This window comes from Cervus elaphus, chromosome 23, assembly GCF_910594005.1.
Source record: "Cervus elaphus chromosome 23, mCerEla1.1, whole genome shotgun sequence".
Taxonomy (NCBI): domain Eukaryota; kingdom Metazoa; phylum Chordata; class Mammalia; order Artiodactyla; family Cervidae; genus Cervus; species Cervus elaphus.
Genome location: NC_057837.1, coordinates 21,302,197 through 21,317,880, shown reverse-complemented (window position 1 = coordinate 21,317,880; position 15,684 = coordinate 21,302,197). Strand labels below are relative to the sequence as shown.

At 41.3% G+C, this 15,684-nt stretch overlaps 1 protein-coding gene and 1 long non-coding RNA gene across 4 annotated transcripts in view; one reads left to right on the top strand and one right to left on the bottom strand.

The window, feature by feature from the left end:
- The window catches only part of PLXDC2 (plexin domain containing 2), a 421,899-nt gene extending 411,833 nt beyond the window's left edge, over window positions 1-10,066 (bottom strand). The window contains exon 1 of one of the 2 annotated variants that reach the window (XM_043883300.1): window positions 9,831-10,066. In XM_043883300.1, the coding sequence (XP_043739235.1) occupies window positions 9,831-9,942 (112 nt within the window). In that variant the 5' untranslated portion in view covers window positions 9,943-10,066. The remainder of the gene's footprint in view (window positions 1-9,830) is intronic. The other variant, XM_043883301.1, reaches the window with a different exon arrangement.
- A 1,544-nt stretch (window positions 10,067-11,610) lies between these two features.
- Window positions 11,611-15,174, top strand: LOC122681328. Of its 2 annotated transcripts, none has more exons than XR_006336937.1 (2): window positions 11,611-12,730; window positions 13,343-15,174. It is a non-coding gene; the product is annotated as an uncharacterized LOC122681328 (long non-coding RNA). The 2 variants fall into 2 exon arrangements; XR_006336936.1 differs by having other exon boundaries at window positions 11,611-13,028.
- Window positions 15,175-15,684: the final 510 nt, after the last annotated feature.

The following is a 15,684-nucleotide window of genomic DNA, read 5'->3' as shown; positions in this document are numbered from 1 at the left end:
ACCTTTATCTTTGAAGCATTATCTTTGGAACAGACCTTTGGAAGGTCTATCAGAGTTTGTCCCAGGTTTTACCTTTTATGGTAGAACATTCACAACCCCAGTAACCCACGAATTCTACCTCTAAATAGAAGTCCTACATATGAACATGAAGAGATGTATGCAAGGCTATACACAGTACCAGTGTTCAAAACAGCACTGACAGGCCAGGGAAATTAAGAGGTACAAACTTGCAGTTAATAAAATGAGTCACAGGGATGAAATGTACAGTTTGGGAGAAGGCAGTCAATGACTATGCCAAAGCCTTTGACTGTGTGGATCACAATAAACTGTGGAAAATTCTGAAAGAGATGGGAATACCAGACCACCTGACCTGCCTCTTGAGAAATCTGTATGCAGGTCAGGAAGCAACAGTTAGAACTGGACATGAAACAACAGACTGGTTCCAAACTGGGAAAGGAGTATGTCAAGGCTATATATTGTCACCCTGCGTATTTAACTTATATGCAGAGTACATCATGAGAAATGCTGGGCTGGATGAAGCACAAGCTGGAATCAAGATTGCTGGGAGAAATATCAATAACCTCAGATATGCAGATGACACCACCCTTATGGCAGAGAGTGAAGAGGAACTAAAAAGCCTCTTGATGAAAGTGAAAGAGGAGAGTGAAAAAGTTTGCTTAAAGCTCAACATTCAGAAAACTAAGATCATAGCGTCTGGTCCCATCATTTCACGGCAGATAGATGAGGAAACAGCAGAAACAGCGGCTGACTTTATTTTGGGGGGCTCCAAAATCACTGCAGATGGTGACCGCAGCCATGAAATTAAAAGACGCTTACTCCTTGGAAGGAAAGTTATGACCAACCTAGAGAGCATATTAAAAAGCAGAGACATTACTTTGCCAACAAAGGTCCATCTAGTCAAAGCTATGGTTTTTCCAGTAGTCATGTATGGATGTGAGAGTTCGACTATAAAGAAAGCTGACCACAGAAGAATTGATGCTTTTGAACTGTGGCATTGGAGAAGACTCTTAAGAGTCCCTTGGACTGCAAGGAGATCCAACCAGTCCGTCCTAAAGGAGATCAGTCCTGAGTGTTCATTGGAAGGACTGATGTTGAAGCTGAAGCTCCAATACTTTGGCTACCTGATGCGAAGAGCTGACTCATTGGAAAAGACCCTGATGCTGGGAAAGATTGAGGGCAGGAAGAGAAGGGGACGACAGAGGCTGAGATGGTTGGATGGCATCACTGACTCAATGGACATGAGTTTGAGTAAACTCCGGGAGTTGGTGACGGACAGGAAGGCCTGGCGTGCTGCTGTCCATGGGGTTGCAAAGAATCGGGCATGACTGAGCAACTGCACTGAACTGAACTGATAACATAACATCTTTGTATGGTGACAAAGGCAGTTAAAAGGTACAAACTTCCAGTTATAAGATAAGCACTAGGAATGTAATACACAACATGATAAATGTAATTAACATTACTATACATATATATCAAATCTCTTAAGAGAATAAATCTTGAATTCTCATCACAAGGCAAAAAATTGTTTTATCTTTTATTTTGTATCTATATGAGATGATGGATGTTCATTCAACTTATTGTGGTAATCATTTCATGATGTATGGACGTCAAATCATTTGCTGTTTACCTTAAACCTGGGTTCTATCCCTGGGTCAGGAAGATATGCTGGAGAAGGAAATAGCAATTCACTCTGGTATTTATGCCTGGAAAATCCCATGGAGAGAGGAGCCTGGTGGGCAAGAATCCATGGAGTTGCACAGAGTCGGACAGGACTCAGTATGCACATGCACCTTAAACCTACACTGTGTGTTACATATCAATTGCATCTCAATAAAATGGAAATAAAATATACCATGTCACTGTTCCATTTTAAGAAAAGTACTGATTTTTTTGTTGATGGAAGATTGTATACACCCCGTACAGAAAAATAACTGGAAGACTATATAAATCAGTTGGGGGATAAATCAACTGGGAAAGATAGGACCAACACAATGACATGTGATACCTATGTACAAAATTCGGCCTCAATCAAAATTGTTTCACAACATATAAAAATTTTACAATTCTTGCCATATTTACAAATATCACTACAGTGTTTTGATACAGGAAATATTATTACATATACTTCACATTGATCTAAAGTTTTCATAAAATCCATTTAAGTTGAATAAAATAAATAAGCATTTAGAGAAAACGACATAAAATTTAAAAATTCAAATTATAAATCCAAACAGGTAAAAATTTATACTACGCAAGATATACAATACCCTATGATAGTCTATCAACATATGAAAATAAAACTTTGAGCAGTATCTTTATAATGTAGCAAGAACATTTTCAAACTAAAATGTGAAATGGCTTTGTTTTTAACCTTACAAGTAAGTCAACTTTACTTTTATAGGACATCCAGAGTTTTCAAATAGGTGTTAAAATATTCTTTAAACTTTTGTTGCATGACAATAAACTCAATGACTCTATTTCTACTGCAAATAAACAAGAACAAAAGATGTAAATACATAGCAATATGCCTTTTAGTTCAATTCTTGTTTCTTGGAATACAGAAAATGGTAAATAATTGAAATGAAAATAGATTTGAAATATGTAAGTTATAAATTAGTGATATAAAATTAAAAACAAGTTGACTGTCTACTAAAAGAGCTAAGTTACCCTTACAGTTACCCTTACCCTTAAAAGGAAAAAGTAATTATAGGTGTATATTCCTAGGAAATATATAAATACTAAAAAGTCACAATTAAACTAGCTAATATCAATCAATCATACTTCAATTAAGGTAAATAAATAAGACAGCTAACATCAGATGAAATAACATTTGAAAGAAGTATGCATATTAGTGCCCTATAGATAATTTTAAACGTAAAACTATGGTCTAACAAAATAATTGAGTTTTTTTTTTTTTAAATCAAAAGTTCAGGACAGGATTCCTTTAAATATCAGGAACCCATAAGCATTGAAAATATGAGTTAGTACAGCAAAAGTTAATTCCTGTACACTTTTTCAGGACTATTTTACAATGTAGATTACATTGATATAATTTCTTCATAGACCCCTTTGAATGTATTGAAGGAAATGGATAACAGATGGAAAAGGGGAAGGCGCAAGCAAAAGAAGTCAGATACTGCTACATCTGCAGTAAGGTCAACAGGCTCTTTTAACCAAACAAACAAAAATATACCAACTGAATAATCAGGTTCATTGGGTCAGCAGTAGCTTCTGTCTAAGCTGTAACTTGGAGAGAAATATGCAAATACGTATGTACTATATGTACATAGACTCAGAAAGAGCTGTGCCTTAACTGCACCTACAGGACTACTTTACATCTTGAACATCATTATTATTTATGAATTTCACATTGTAAAATAATAAATTCCACCTAGCTTACTTCCCTTTTAGGGTTTAGGGAAATAAATATTTAATATGATGTCCAAATTATGATTTCAGAGAGAAAAAGTTGGGAGTCACTGCCACAGATACATATAAACACAGAAGGATATTACTACTATCTAAACATCATCACTGCATACTGAATGTTCCATATTCCAACTGGACCAAAGAACACATTAGCCTGATCTAAATAAACCAGGGCGTACTTACCAAGCAGCAAGCTTAGAGAGAATTTATTGGCTTTATGTAGACTTCTCCTATCACTGAACACTCCAAGGAGTATGTACAAACTTGACTTTTAAACATTCTGATTCTTATGCAGTTTATCCACAGGGCAAATTACCATCAGGCTCTCTATAGTCTTATAGCCACAGTCAGCTAAGCACCTTACCTAGAGGATCAGACCTTGAACAATATGTATTCAAGGGAAAATTTCCAATTAATGAGTGAAAAATAATAGGTGGGGGAAAGAGAGGAACTAAGTCATAAGATTCCAGAAAAGTAAAATGGAAGTCATTTTGCATCCCTGCCTTCTTAACCCCCTCTTGACAAAATCACAGGCCACTGTCTACTGTAATGCCTGAAGCAGGGAGGACAGCTGATTTTAATTTGGAGGGGAAAGGCAAGTTACTAGCGCTCAAATGTGTTTGGATGGCCTCTGGAGGAAGGGATTACAAGTCTGTCTTTCAAGGAAGGTCACACAGTTTCTGACCCTGTGTTCACATCTACAATCCTTAACAGGCTATCCTAATTGCAAACAGGCTCCTGACAAGACCTCTAATTGTATTTAAATATCCAAATCTGTGCCATCAATTCATATCTTATCACCTTTTTAATTAAAGAGGGCAAAATAGAAACAAAGAAAAAACATGCAATGAGTTCAAAGTCTGTTACAATACAATGTAGAATATTTTGTATTCTCTTCTTTCCTCAGATAGTATTCTTTTGGCCAGGCAACACCTGACACAATAAATAGTGGGAAAAACTGTCCTAGAAAAAGCATCACTACAGTACTTAGTCTGTCTGTCATTCTGCAGCAACGTCCTAAGTTGAACAGAATCATAGTCTGGGGGATAGTGAGGGAAGATCTGAGTGAACCTCAGGGAAGAAGAAAGGTTTCTCAGAGTGGGATACTGGAAAGAGGTAATCAAAGCTTCGTGAAATATGTGCTCAGAATAAAGGCAAAGGACTGAAATTAGATTAAAAGAAAGCAGAAAAGCAACTTTGTAATATACAACCTTATGTACTAGAGTGATTGTTATTTATTTATTTATTTCCCCTCTCTAAAACTAATACAAGACTTTAAGTGAGAAAAGCTGGACACAGTTAAATGAAAGTAGGGAAAGACAAGATGAAGACCTAGGTAAGCCAGTACAAAAAATGCACACCAGAAGGTTCATATACTTGTTGCACTTGGGCCACAAATTGTGCTCTGAGCTTTCAAAAAACCTCATTTTTTAAAAGTAATGTTTCTGGTCACTATTCATAATATCCAAAAGATACAAACAAACCAGTTCACAAGAACTATATCACTGTTAAGACACAGAATCTTCTTTCCCTCCCTCCCTCCCCTTCTCGCTCTCTTACTTGAGGAACAAATACCATGCAAAGCATCGCACCACACACCCAACCAGCTTCCCCAGTAACAGCTACCATAACGAGTTTTGTGCTTAGTTGTGTCTGACTCTTCGTGACTCCATGGACTGTAGCCTGCCAAGCTCCTCTTTACATGGAATTTTTCAGGCAAGAATACTGGAGTGAGTTGCCATTTCCTACTCCAGACGATCTTCCTCACCGAGGGATCAAACCTGCATCCCCTATGTCTCCTTCATTGGCAGGTGGATTCTTCACTATTCCACCACTTGGGAAATCCAATAATGAGTTTTAGGAGACTGTTTTTAAAGCCACCTTCAATGTAGGTTAATGGAATGAGGCCTAAGCACAATTCAGTTCAAAAGTAATTTCAAAAAGAACTAAACTTATTTAATAGTGTTCACCTCCACTGAAAATATTGCATCACTGCTATATATATACATATTATGTATACACACACATATATACATACAGATATATATATATACATACACACTATGAGTACACACTGTACTTTAAGGTATTAGATTAAGTACATGAGAGAAAATATAGTCAGAACTCAGAAGTGTAGCAGAATAGTGCAATGAACTTTTTCAAAGTTCTCTTAACAGAAGGTTTAAGGCCATTATGACAGACCTTTGGATCATCTTTTCTCATTTTAAACTATTGTTCTCTGAGGCCTATTGTATATTCATTTCCATTTACTGGTAATGGCCAAGCAGAAGAGCCTGGCTTTGGGGGGGTTTGTTTGTTTGTTTGTTTTTTAAGCAAAGAAGGGTACTTATTGGCTCATATAACTGAAAAGTCCAGGGGACTAGCTTCAGGCATGGTTGGATCCAGGGGCACAAACACTGTCAACAGGACTCAAGTTTCTCCATCATGTAGCTCTGCTTTCCTATGTACTGGTTTCATTCAGAGGCTATGATTCATGTAGTGGGAAACTGACTTAAGATTTTAAATCACATAATCATGGTTGATCAATTCATTCATCTCTGTGAACATACTGTTTCTACAAGGGAAGATACATTTTAGGAAGCAGAAAATGAGACCAAAACTATTGAAAAGAATCCACAGTATCTACATCTCTGCATGAAAGTATCTGATTCTTACAGACAAGAAATCTGTGGGGAGTGAATTAGTATTTTCCACTCCTAAGTTTTACTCAAGCACATTCTCCTTGATAAGAACCTCTTTCTAAAGATCAAACTTAAGAAATGCATAAATGGTCCTAATTGTAATGATTCCGAATCTCTTTGCAAACACTCATGAATTTCAAACCTTACTTCTGAACTGAATATTCTAGATTAGTTATGTCTCATTCCAAACTTACCCAGCCTCAGGCTTCAACTTCTATCTATCCTCTAAAGAAAAAAGACTCTCACATTCCATATTTTAAAAATGTTTTATATGCAATCCAGAGTCACTGGTAAAAAAATTTTTTTTTAATTTTCTAATAATCTGACACATGCCCATTTTATAGAGAATATTCACTTGAATTAACCCTCTGTCGTCATCTTTTGCTCCAGATATGTCTGTCTATAGTGACAGTACATCTCAACAGAAATACTCTCATAGAAAACGCCACAAATTAGTAGTTTTTCAAACTAAGTTTTTTAACTCTAATGAAAGCAGAAAATAATAGGAAAACATCCAACTAGAGAAAGAACTAAATGTAAATGATCTGCTAAAAATAAACTACTTGCCTCTACAACAATATCAGAAAGTTTAAAAAGTGAAAATTCCTTGGTGCCCTAAATTATCATTGCTCTTATCTATAGTGGTAATGAACTTATTTGTTGCATTAAATCACATCTAAGAGCAATAATGAGGCCAAAATATAACTACATATTTTAAGACCTTTTTTCCTGATTTAAACTTTTGAATTCTTTAAAATTAATGCATCTATCTCCTTTGACATTGTTACTAAACTTTCACAATCAGTTCAGGATATAAAGATGAATGTATAATAATATGGAAATGATTTGAGACTTATAAAATTTAACATTATTCTAAGCTTATTTTTCTCTAAATATTGGTTGAGGTGTACTATTTAGTATAAGCAAATACTTTTCAGATATAAGTATCAATACAACACATTCAATCTTTAAAAAGTTCACTATACAATAATGAACTTTTAATCATAAGAGAGATTATTTCAAATATATTCTTGGGATTTCCACAATAATGTGGTAATAATTGCCAACAGTGATGAAGAAGAGAGCATTTGGGGTTTTCCACTACTTATTACACCAGAAGAATGTATTCAAAGTATAAGTCTACATGTAGGAAGTACTATATAAATGTTAAATGAATATTTAATTTCAATGAAAATGGGAAATAAAATAAACTCTCATTATTTTAAGTCACCATTCATTTTTAAATGTCAAGTTGAAATATCAACAAATACTGCACATAGGAAAAACAAAATATTGAGGATCATTAATCCAAGGTTTGGGAAAGAATGGGAAGGAAATTAGCAGTTTCTTTGCCCTCTGGTGGCAACAAAGTCAACTGCAGCATTTCTAAAGTAATGCATAATAAAAATGTTCCTGTTATGAAATCAGGTTTCTCCCCCGTGTCAAAATGTCTGTAATAAAAATCCCGATTGCTACATGCCAAATGCCAAGACTGTTGGACATTTTTAAAATTTCGTGTTTTGAACCTTTAGCTAGTCTATTTTACAAAGGAAACTCTTTTTATTCTTCCATTTCATTGCTATACTTTATATTTTACAGTATGCTAACTATTTAATTCCAAGATGATTTCATGAAAGTAATGGAGATTGATATCCGGGAAAGAAGCTACTTCAGTTTGATATCTTTTAAAAAACTGGCAAGAAATTTAAACTATTCCTTTTTACTCAAGCCTAAAAATATATGGGCTTCTAGGTTTCCATCAGAAATATTGGTTTACAACACCTGCAGATTTATGTTCAGCAATATATGTATTTTATAATCCACAAAGCATAAGCTTTCAATTATATGACCAATTTTAGAGTGGAGTGGACTTTACCCTCAATTTGAGAACTTAGTAAACTTACACATATATATTATTCTTTCCTTAGTAACATATTAATGAAAAGGTTCAGAAAAAAATAAACATTTGTTGACCTTTTATTATTATAATTATTTTACTGTAAATGCATTATTTACTTTCAGTGCCAAAGTAGTTTTCAAATAAACAACTTAGGATGCATTCTGGCACAAACCCCTCTCTAATCTCCTTTGGGATATAATAAATTGCTTTCTTTAAGCATTTATTTTTTCATGAATATGCCCATGAAAATTAGTTACCCTTTTTAAAATAAATGTGCTGCTTCCCAGGCGAGTAAAAGTTTATTATTTTTTACCAATAAAATGTATCAGAGAAATAAACAGAAGGTATAAACAACACCTTGTGAAGAACAACCTATGTCCTTCTATGCAGAAAAAACCGACATCCAGGAAATTTGCGTTTTATTCACAGCTTTAAAAAAGCGGTATCTTGTTGCCCACTCCCATCCCCAACACACACCCCTTGATGATAAATTGGAGCACAGTCAGAATCTGTTTTCTCTGTAAGAATTTTCACCAGGAGCAGACAGTGCCTCGGGCTGTCTCAGGTTGGTAAAATTTCATTTAAGGACTTCCTTCTAGATTCACCTCACCTGGACTCCCCAGGTGCTCTCCCGAGCCTTCCCTCTGCGACTTGCAAGTTTGACATTTGTGGACGCCAGAATACTTTCCGAGGAATCACTTATTATTTGCCCTCCTCGGAATTAAAGCAACAAAATAAAACCTTGATTATCCTAACCAGCTAGCGTTTATTTCTCTTCAAGTGTTTTTTCCTCATTCACCTCCCCTCAAAGTCTATGCATTTCTTCGTGGGGTGGGGAGAGCGAAATGGGGAGCAGGCACTCGGTTCACGGTGGACAGGGTCCCGGAAGGCAGCTGGACCTTCCGCTCCGCAGAACCTGGCGGGAGAAGCCGGCGGGCCCCCGGCCCAGGGCTGCATCGCCCGCTCAGCGCTCGACCCCGGGGGCGCGGTGCTGGGATGGACGCGCACCTGGCTGGCGCAGCCGCCCGAACAGGGGGCGCCGCCTCCGGGCTGTGCGGGGCTCCCGGGCTCCGCGCGGGGGCAGTGCCAGAACACGCGCAGGAACCCCTGCACGTTCAGGCCTGTCCGCGAAACCGGCCGGCGGAGGACAATGGGGCGGGTGGTTGGTCTCCAGAGGCGAGTCCACCCCACCTCTGCCACCTCCTCCCCTCACCGGTGTCCCGCCGCACCCACCCCGCCCCACTTCCAGCGCCGGCTCAGCCCCAGACAGCAAGAGCGAGCAGAGGTGGGGACCGCCTGCGGGAGGAAGGTGCGGCCACAGGGAATTTTCTCCAGCAGAGGGGAGCGCTGCAATCCCCGGCTGCCACCGCATCCGCCACAATGCACCCCCTTAGTTTATCTCGACAGGAGGCAAGGAGGAGGGAAGGAGGAGGAGCCCGGGAGGACGCGGACTAGGATGCCAGCTCCCGGGGAGGTATCCGCGGGAAGGTTTGCTCTAACACCCGAGCCCTCTCAGGACGCCTCGGGGGAAGACAGTACCATCCCCTGCTTACCGCTCAGGTGAAGCAAGTGGTAAACCCTTAAGAAAACCCTCAGTCCCTACCACCCTACTCATCCAGCCAACCTTCTGCTCATCTGAGAAGCCCAAGTTTACTTGAAATGCAATTGCAATAACTTTGCCAAGGGCAGATAGACGGGGTGGGGGTGGGTGGAGAACTGGGTACCAGAGAGGTCTTCGACTGGGCAGGAGACTAACAAGCGAAAGTGCATCTTACCATTGACTTGATTTCCAGGCTTCCCTTCAGCGAACTGAAGCCGGTCCATTAAAAAGTGGCAAAGTAACACAACTCCTGCAGCAGCCAGGTCGGCCCTCCGGAACCTCGCCATGCCGCCGCCGCGACCTCCCCCGCCCCGCCAGTCCTTCCCCGGCGCCCTGTGCTGCTCCGGGGCTCCCGCTGGGAATGGGGACAACGGGGCTGAATGCTGCGGACCGGTCTCGGAGGGACGCTGAGGCCTTTGTAAATTTCTCTGGGATTGCACACCCAGGAGTCGGGACGAGGAAGAAGGGAGTGCGAGCGGAGCGCAGTCCTCTCCGGACCTCCAGGTCTCCCTTCACAACTTGCCACAACGCTCGCAGTCCTCACCCCAGACACAGAACAACAACTGCGGGGAGGAGAGGCCACTTGCAGCTGGGGCTGGCAAACTCTCCGTTCCGCACAGGCAGCGCCACCCCGGTGCCCGCAGACGGTGACTTCCGAGCCCCAGCGATGCGCTCCACTGGGTTCAAAAGAGATCTAATTCCACAGCCAGCGCGGGTGCCTCCTCCAAATCCAAGAGGGCTGTCGGCTCGGAAGGAACTTTCCCCAGTCTTGGGATGGCCTCCCTAAGGAGGCTTGGGTTTGCGGGAAGGGGGTTAACAGCGGGCTGGCGAAAGCCCTCCGACAAGTTTTTCTTCTTTTCTTCGCCCGACGCAGGGCGCGCGTCCTCGCCCGCAGCCGGAGGGATGAGAAGCCCCTAAGAGCTGAGCCTTGGGAAGGCTCAGGCTGCAGCAGTCTGAGGTCCGAAAGCAGAAAAACGTATTGGGGAAAGGGGGGGGGGGGGGCGGGAGAAGAAAGAAACGGGGAGGAAAAAGTCAGGCTGAAACCTATTGGGAGAGGATTCCTCCTGGCGAAGGAGGAGGTGGCCCCGAGCCCCGGAGTTGGGTGGCGGAGGAGGCGCCGCCGCCGCCGCGCTCCCCCGCGCTCCTGCTCCACACTTTGGGGAGGGAAGGCGGCTCGCAATTTGCCAGATCCGCCGCTGCACCCTCCTCCCGCCTCCCCCTTCCCTCCCCCTCGCTCCTCCCGGCGTCTCCCACCTTCCTCCCCGAAACCGGCAGCTAACACCGACCTGTCCAATGGCTGCACTTTCCTCGGGGCTGGCAGAGGAGTCGCCGAGAGATTAAACCCGGGGAGGAAAGCAAGGGGGAGTGAGAGGAAAACTCCAGCCCGGCGTGCCCCCGGCAGCTCGGCGGCCCGGAGCTCCGGGAGAGGAGAGAAAGGCGAACGAGGAGGGGAGTGCCGGACGGCACCTCGGCGCCGCTCGGGCGCCATCCCCTCAGTCGGCTCACCCCCACCGGCGGCGGGCCAGCAGCGCCCGCACCCACCTGGCCCTGGGCGGCCCTCGCGCCCGTCTGCGGGGTTTCTGCGGCCCAGCAGCCGACTCGGGGGCCACTCGCCGCCGACGGGGTCTTCCTGGGCTCTAAAGGGTTAATTACAACTCGCCATTCCCGGGAGGGCGTGTGGGGCGGAGGTAGGGGGTGCGGAGAAAGCAAACCTAAGCCAATTCGGTTACTGACCCGGCGGAGCCCTTTCGGACCCCAGGCCCGCGGGGCGGGTGGAGGAAGGGAGCGCGCGGCGGCTCGGACCCGCCGCGGCGGCTTTGTTATAAAGTGTCAGCGGGAGCGAAAGCGAGAGTTTAAAGAAACAGGAGGCCCACAGAATTTCCTACGGGGGCTTTAACTGGCTTTCGCTGGCTCGTTTGTTTTTGTTTTTCCAGCTCGCGGAAGTGCTTCAGCGTTAACCCTTTCCAGCCCTCTCAATAGTTTACATCTTGTTTTGCATAGTTAAACCTTTTTTTTTTTTAATGGGGTAAAGATTTACAAAGAAAGAAAGGGAAGCGGCACATTGGTTAAAACTCTAGAACCAGACTGGGTAAAAGGATTCCACCTCCCCTACTAAATAGCTAAGTGGCTTTGTTTTCCTTGGTGTCTCAGTTCCCCATCCGTCAAATGGGGAGAATTGTAGTTACACCCTTATAAGGCTCTTTTATTGGATGAAATGCGTTAATACGGAATAATGGGAGTTGAGAACAGTGCCTGGCACGAAGGACATGACTTGATGCTTCTTGAAGAGAAGAGAGGGAACAGGAGAGAAGGTGTTCTAAATCAAATAGAGAAGCCGCTTCAGTGTTCTAAGTGCAAACGGCCCTGTTAGTCTGTTCTTGTCCAGTCTTTTCCATGCTCTGAAAAATTGATGGGTGCCATCCGTAACCACCTTAATTTTGTCTCAACACCCACTGGAAGTGGAGCCAGACAATTAAACTACTCTTCCAATTTGATGGCCGAAGAATGCCTCTCATGGTTACTTGGCTGGTGAGCCGAAGAGAAACAAAATGTGTACAGTGTTGTCCTCAATCCCATACTCAACTTGCTATCTATTTTGGAAATGTTATGCACACACACTTTTCTATGCTCTTTGCTCTCTCCTGAGCTTTCTTCCAACCAGTTGATTGTCCCTCCTCACCTTACTTACAAAACCTGGTTCTTTTACTTCTGCCCAGTCAAGCGTTTTTAAGTTCTGGGTAACCTTACATCCAAAGCTGAGTACCCGAGATACTTATGTATTTAACATTAGGTTGAAAAAAGTAATCTTCCTATCAAAATCTGATTGTCATTTAATTAACATTGTTTTTTTTTTTTCTCTGTATCCCTGGTGACTTCACTACTTCATGAATCCCTGAAGAAATAAAACATTCAGTGCAGCTCCATGTCCCATTTATACGCAAAATCATGGGGACCCAGCAGGAGCCATTTCAAGAGCATCTCTTCCTTAGTCTGGAGTGTTTCTGTCCCCTTTCACAGTAGAAAAATGGGTGTTTCTTGCTTTTCAAAGAAGAAACAAGTCCCTGCCTCTCCTGGGTACCATTTTCTTTCTTTTTTTCCTTTATTATTATATGTGCAAATTAGCAGTGCTTATTTTTGTTTGTTGTCAGCAATGCTTTGCCCTCCTGATGGAAGCTATATACCCTAAGAGGAAATTTGATGCCAAAAATTGAAAAGGAGCCAAGTGGTAATTCAGAGTGACTCTGGAAAGGCTTCTGTGTGTTTTGTCTATCTCACTGGTGCTGTTTAATTTTACTCATATCTTATGAATAAGTAAATCTTATTCTGAAGAACAGCCCACACAGAAAATACTTAAGAATGGGAGAAGATGCAGGTAAGCAAAATTCAATCATGCATGATGATTTAGTGCTCAGAACTAAGAAGGAAATGCACCATCATAGTAAAGTTAGGCTTTGGTACATTGCCTTAAATGTCAACCAATGATTATTTGTTAAAAATTATTTTTCCTTTACATTATAGCAGGTGACAAATAGCTTAAGATGTATGTAGGATGGTATGTTCAGGGTGAAATGGAAAGTTCATTACTCATATAAAATCCTGGCTAATTAAAAGTAGTATACTTTGTGGCCTAAATGATCTAAGTTTGCCATACATATTTCACCACAGAATAATCTATTTCACTTTCAGGGAGAGGAATTAAGATGTCTCTAAGGAAAAAGTTTCATCTTCCATCTCACTAGAGAGAAAAGAGTTACAGTGAGTGAGGTTTGTTTCTATTTGCTGTAGTTATAAGAACTGAATTGCTGAGATTTTTTTGTTTGTTTGTTTTTTACTCACTGGCTTAATTTTAACTAACCTCTCAAGGAACAAATGAATCAGCAATCTTCATGGAGCAGCGCTTGAGTTCCTTGTCCATGACAAAAGATCAGAAATTCACTGAACACCCTCCTTTTAAGATCTTAAAATTGTATGTGAGAATCACTCTCGCCAACAGAGAACTCTGGGCATTCATTATAGAGAACTCTAGGCGTTCATTAGCACCTGAGGTAATGTCTATACACAGATTTCAGTCCTGTTCACAGCCCCTTATGTATACGGACCTTCAGAGCCATTTCTGCACATTCCAAGTGCAATACTATCTACCTGAAGGTAATTACAATTACCCATCTCATCCCACCTCCAACTTTGTCATCTCTCCTAAATTGAAACTTGGCTAACAGGATACTCAAGAAACCATCATGCTCACTTAGAAAAGAACTGAGATGTAATACAGGCTGTGGGGTACTCTCTATTTATTGTAACCTATTTTTTGTTATTTCAGGAAATAATTTTTGTCTGTTTTAATAGGATTTGTTAAAACCTTATACAATTACTATCATGGACAGCAAGGGGATCAAACCAGTCCATCCTAAAGGAAATCAACCCTGAATATTCATTGGAAGGACTCATGCTGAAGCTGAAGCTCCAATTCTTTGGCCACCTGATGCAAAGAGCCGACTCATTGTAAAAAAACCCTGATGCTGGGAAAGATGGAAGGCAGGAGAAGAAGGGAACAACAGAGGAGGAGATGGTTGGATGGCATCATCGACTCAACAGATATGAGTTTGAGCAGACTCTGAGATGGTGAAGGACAGCGAAGCCTGGCATGCTTCAGTCCATGGGGTCAGAGAGAATCAGACGTGACTGAGTGACTGAACAACAACAACACCAAAAGGGAAATTACTATCAGTGGATTCCTTTTCTTCAGGCCTAATCTAATATTACAACCTTTTCCTCCAGGCCTCAGGCATTTCCTCTCCCTCCTCATTTGAGAAAACTAGTCTTTTTATCTTTAGTACACAATTACAAGATTCCTTTCTTCATCTTGGCTGATTTTTTTCCTCGATTCATCCCACCCTCTCCTTCCCCACCCTCTCCATCCCCACCATGTCCACAAGTCTTTTCTCTGTCTGCATCTCCACTGTTGCCCTGCAAAAGGTTCTTCAGTTCCATCTTTCCAAATTCCATATATCTATGTTAATATATGATATTTGTTTTTCTCTTTCTGACTGACTGACTTCAGTCTGTATAATAGACTCCAGGTTCCTCCACCTCACTAGAGCTGACTCAAAAGATGTTCCTTTTTATGGCTGAGTAATATTCCATTGTATTGCATTGTATATATGAAATATACATATATGAATATTCCATCATACCACAAATTTTTAATCCATTCATCTGTTGATAGACATCTAGGTTGCTTCCATTTCCTAGCTATTGTAAATAGTGCTGCAGTGAACATTGGGGTACATGTGCCTTTTTCAGCTTTGGTTTCCTCAGGGTATATGCCCTGTAGTAGGATTGTTGGGTCAATAGGGTAGTTCCTTGTTTTTTATTCACCTTGTTTGACTTCTGCTCTCAGAATCAACTGAGAATTCATTATACTATTTCTGGATATTTCAGCTTTTTGCTCTTTTATAATCTTAAGTAAAATTTTTATGAATAAAGTGTTTTGAATGAAATAAGCATTTAAAAAATTACATGACAGCTAGTAGCACTTTTTTTTTTCAGGGACATTAAGTATGCAAGAGTACTTAATGCCTTTTATCCTCATGTCAATAGTACATTTACTATTTAGATGAAATTAAAATATAATTATATTTGGCTCACTCATAATGAAATAACATACTGCATTAAAATGGCATACATGTTTATACTGTCTTCTGAATCTTAATAAGCTAGTTTTTTGACCAGTAAATTGCAAAGTACAAAAATGTGCAGTTCAAAATAGTAGAAAACAAATTATTAAAATGGACTAACACACTCATATATGATCAGGCCACTCAAGATGGCTGTTCTCTTCCTCTTTGTGCAGTCCCTGCTTCGCCTACACCCTACTCAGGCAAAAGTGCCTGCCCCCTGCCCCAGCTAGTGACTGTTCTAATCCTTAGACCAGAAAGGCTCCACCTGCTAATTTATTAGAGGAAAACATTTGCCCTCCTGATGCTCATTAACCTCAGGGGCTGTAAGGGGCAGGCACAGGACTGAGA